Source organism: Mizuhopecten yessoensis, unplaced genomic scaffold (assembly GCF_002113885.1).
Source record: "Mizuhopecten yessoensis strain PY_sf001 unplaced genomic scaffold, ASM211388v2 hete_36066844, whole genome shotgun sequence".
In the NCBI taxonomy this organism is placed as follows: Eukaryota; Metazoa; Mollusca; class Bivalvia; order Pectinida; family Pectinidae; genus Mizuhopecten; species Mizuhopecten yessoensis.
In genome coordinates this window covers 1-2,250 of record NW_018483320.1, presented here as the reverse complement: position 1 = coordinate 2,250, position 2,250 = coordinate 1, and the positions used below count along the sequence as shown (strand labels likewise).

Sequence of the window (2,250 nt, the reverse complement as noted above, 5' to 3'; positions counted from 1 at the left end):
AAAAAAAAGGTAAAAAGACATCTGGTCAGAAATACTTTAAACACAGATCTACAAAAATACATGACAATACCAAACGAGCAATTACAATAAAATGTAATAGAAAACTTTAATGTTTGAAATTTCTGTTTCATTGATGAAATTCAGAGGTTTGAAATTGTGATCTAAAGGCAAATGCATTATAAAAATCTAACGTAAAGACAAGTGGCAAATTGCCACATAGCTGTTGGACCAACATTATTTGTATCCCAGGTATTCCTGTTAATTTTCACCAGCTTTAAAAGGAGAAATGTAGTGCAGTATTCGGGCTAGCACGCGCATTCGCCAGAGACCCTTTAACTGTCATAAGGGATCATTTTAGAGGATGCTATATTTTAAGCATGTTTAGGATCACGAATTTCAGAATAAATTGTTGAAAAATCAACAGTTAATCACCCCAAATCTCAAAAGCAAACCCCTTGCGACAAAACAAGGATGAAAAATCCACCCCTATTTTTCCAGTTATCTTTTACACAAACCCATTTTTTCCTGACATGACAACAAAGCCTTGACTGGCTACGCCCATCAGCGGAAAAGGAAAATGACCCAAATTACTTTTTTTCAATATTACATGATTAGAGATAAGACAAAAAAGACATGATCAATGTTTCGATGAGTGATTGCAACATGTAAATATCGTGTTTAATCTCGATGAAGACTTATCATAGCGGAAGTATCCATCAAATGAGATAAATTGGTACATATCACCAACAGGAAGGCAATTGATTAAATTAAAACTACTTTTTAAATTGCCTAAAGGTACATGGAAAGCGAGCTTAAAACTGATTTGTTATACTTACAAAGGCATTCTGTAGTATGCTGTTAATTGATTTTAAACATTACAATACATATGTAACGTTTCCGTTTCGCGATTTCACAAGGTCTTTCAGCTGTCTGTCTTATTAGTTGTAATCGCCGAATGGCGCAACGCAATCTAGCACGGAATAGTAAATGTCGATATCTCTATTTTAATATCATGGGAAACAAACGTGGTGTTCGTTCCAATCTAAACTACTAGAGATCGCGATGAATTCCTGTTGACAAGCACAATTAAATGATCCTGGTTATCAGATTGTGAGTTCTGTCGAGTAGTTGTAGTTTCAGGCTCATATGCATTCTTTTCCTTTTTAGCGCTACTTTCACCTGGCACTTCGTCCTTCGCTACAGATTCTGGTTCAACGGTCTCCGAGAAAGAGCTAAAACGTTCTGCCTTTAACAGCTTTTCCCCCGACTGGTCCCGAATTTCACCGCCTTCTATATCCGTTACAGTGACTGGTTGGTCGGCCGACACCTGAACGTTTGCTATTTCAATATCGGCTACAGTCCATGACTCTTTGTATTTTCTGATGAGATCGTTAAAAACCTCACGGAAATGAAGATTTTCTATGTCAACACCGGCATCCTCGGGAGCCTGCAAATACTTCCTAAATAACCAGGGAACCAAGCCTCCAGCTATGGCTGCCAGTGTTTGATTAGTGCCCAGAGATCCAGACTCTTCGCTGAAAGCCAGGGCAATAAGCATAATGAAGAATAAGAAGCTAAAGATCCGTAGAATATTGTTGATAACATCAATAAGGTTCTGATCGAGTGGCCCCGGTATGCCAACGCAGTCCATGACACATGCTTCTGAGAAAAACTTCCTCGGTATATATGATGTATCTTTTCTGTCAAGAAAGAACATCAACCGTTTGGTTTTCCACGACAGGTTGCCTTCCTCGTATGTCAGCTTGAAGTTGCCACTTGGCGAGACGCTTTCTTGTTGTGCATCAGGTTCCCCGAGAGGTGTCTCGTCAATCAACTGAAATACTGTATTTTTCTGAAGATTTTCATTTAGAAGAGACACTTTGAGGATATCTCCTCTTGTTTTCTTCATCGCTTCGGTAATAATGGTGTTATTGAACTTGATGTAGCTTTTGGTCACACCTTCAAATAAATCACGGATATAAAAAGCCAACATGAGCGATAAAATCACGTATTTCGTTGTAAATGAAGCATTCAGGAGCAGACCGATCAGGACATAAATAAATATATCGATATAAAACGATATACAATCCAGTACAACAAATATTACAAAAGGCAAGGTACAGACCAGAATTAGTATGATAAGCATGTCGGCTGGTGAACACAACTTGTTACTATCGTCATCATTATCATCGTCTTCTGGATCTCCACCATCGGTCTGGTTTAGAAAAATTGGATTGAGCCCTAGCCCAT

At 38.4% G+C, this 2,250-nt stretch overlaps 1 protein-coding gene across 1 annotated transcript; it reads right to left on the bottom strand.

The window, feature by feature from the left end:
- Window positions 1-11: 11 nt before the first annotated feature.
- LOC110444223 lies at window positions 12-2,244 on the bottom strand. Its single transcript, XM_021488621.1, has one exon. It carries the CDS (start codon window positions 2,144-2,146, stop codon window positions 1,043-1,045), a length of 1,104 nt encoding a protein of 367 aa, XP_021344296.1. The 5' UTR covers window positions 2,147-2,244; the 3' UTR covers window positions 12-1,042.
- Window positions 2,245-2,250: the final 6 nt, after the last annotated feature.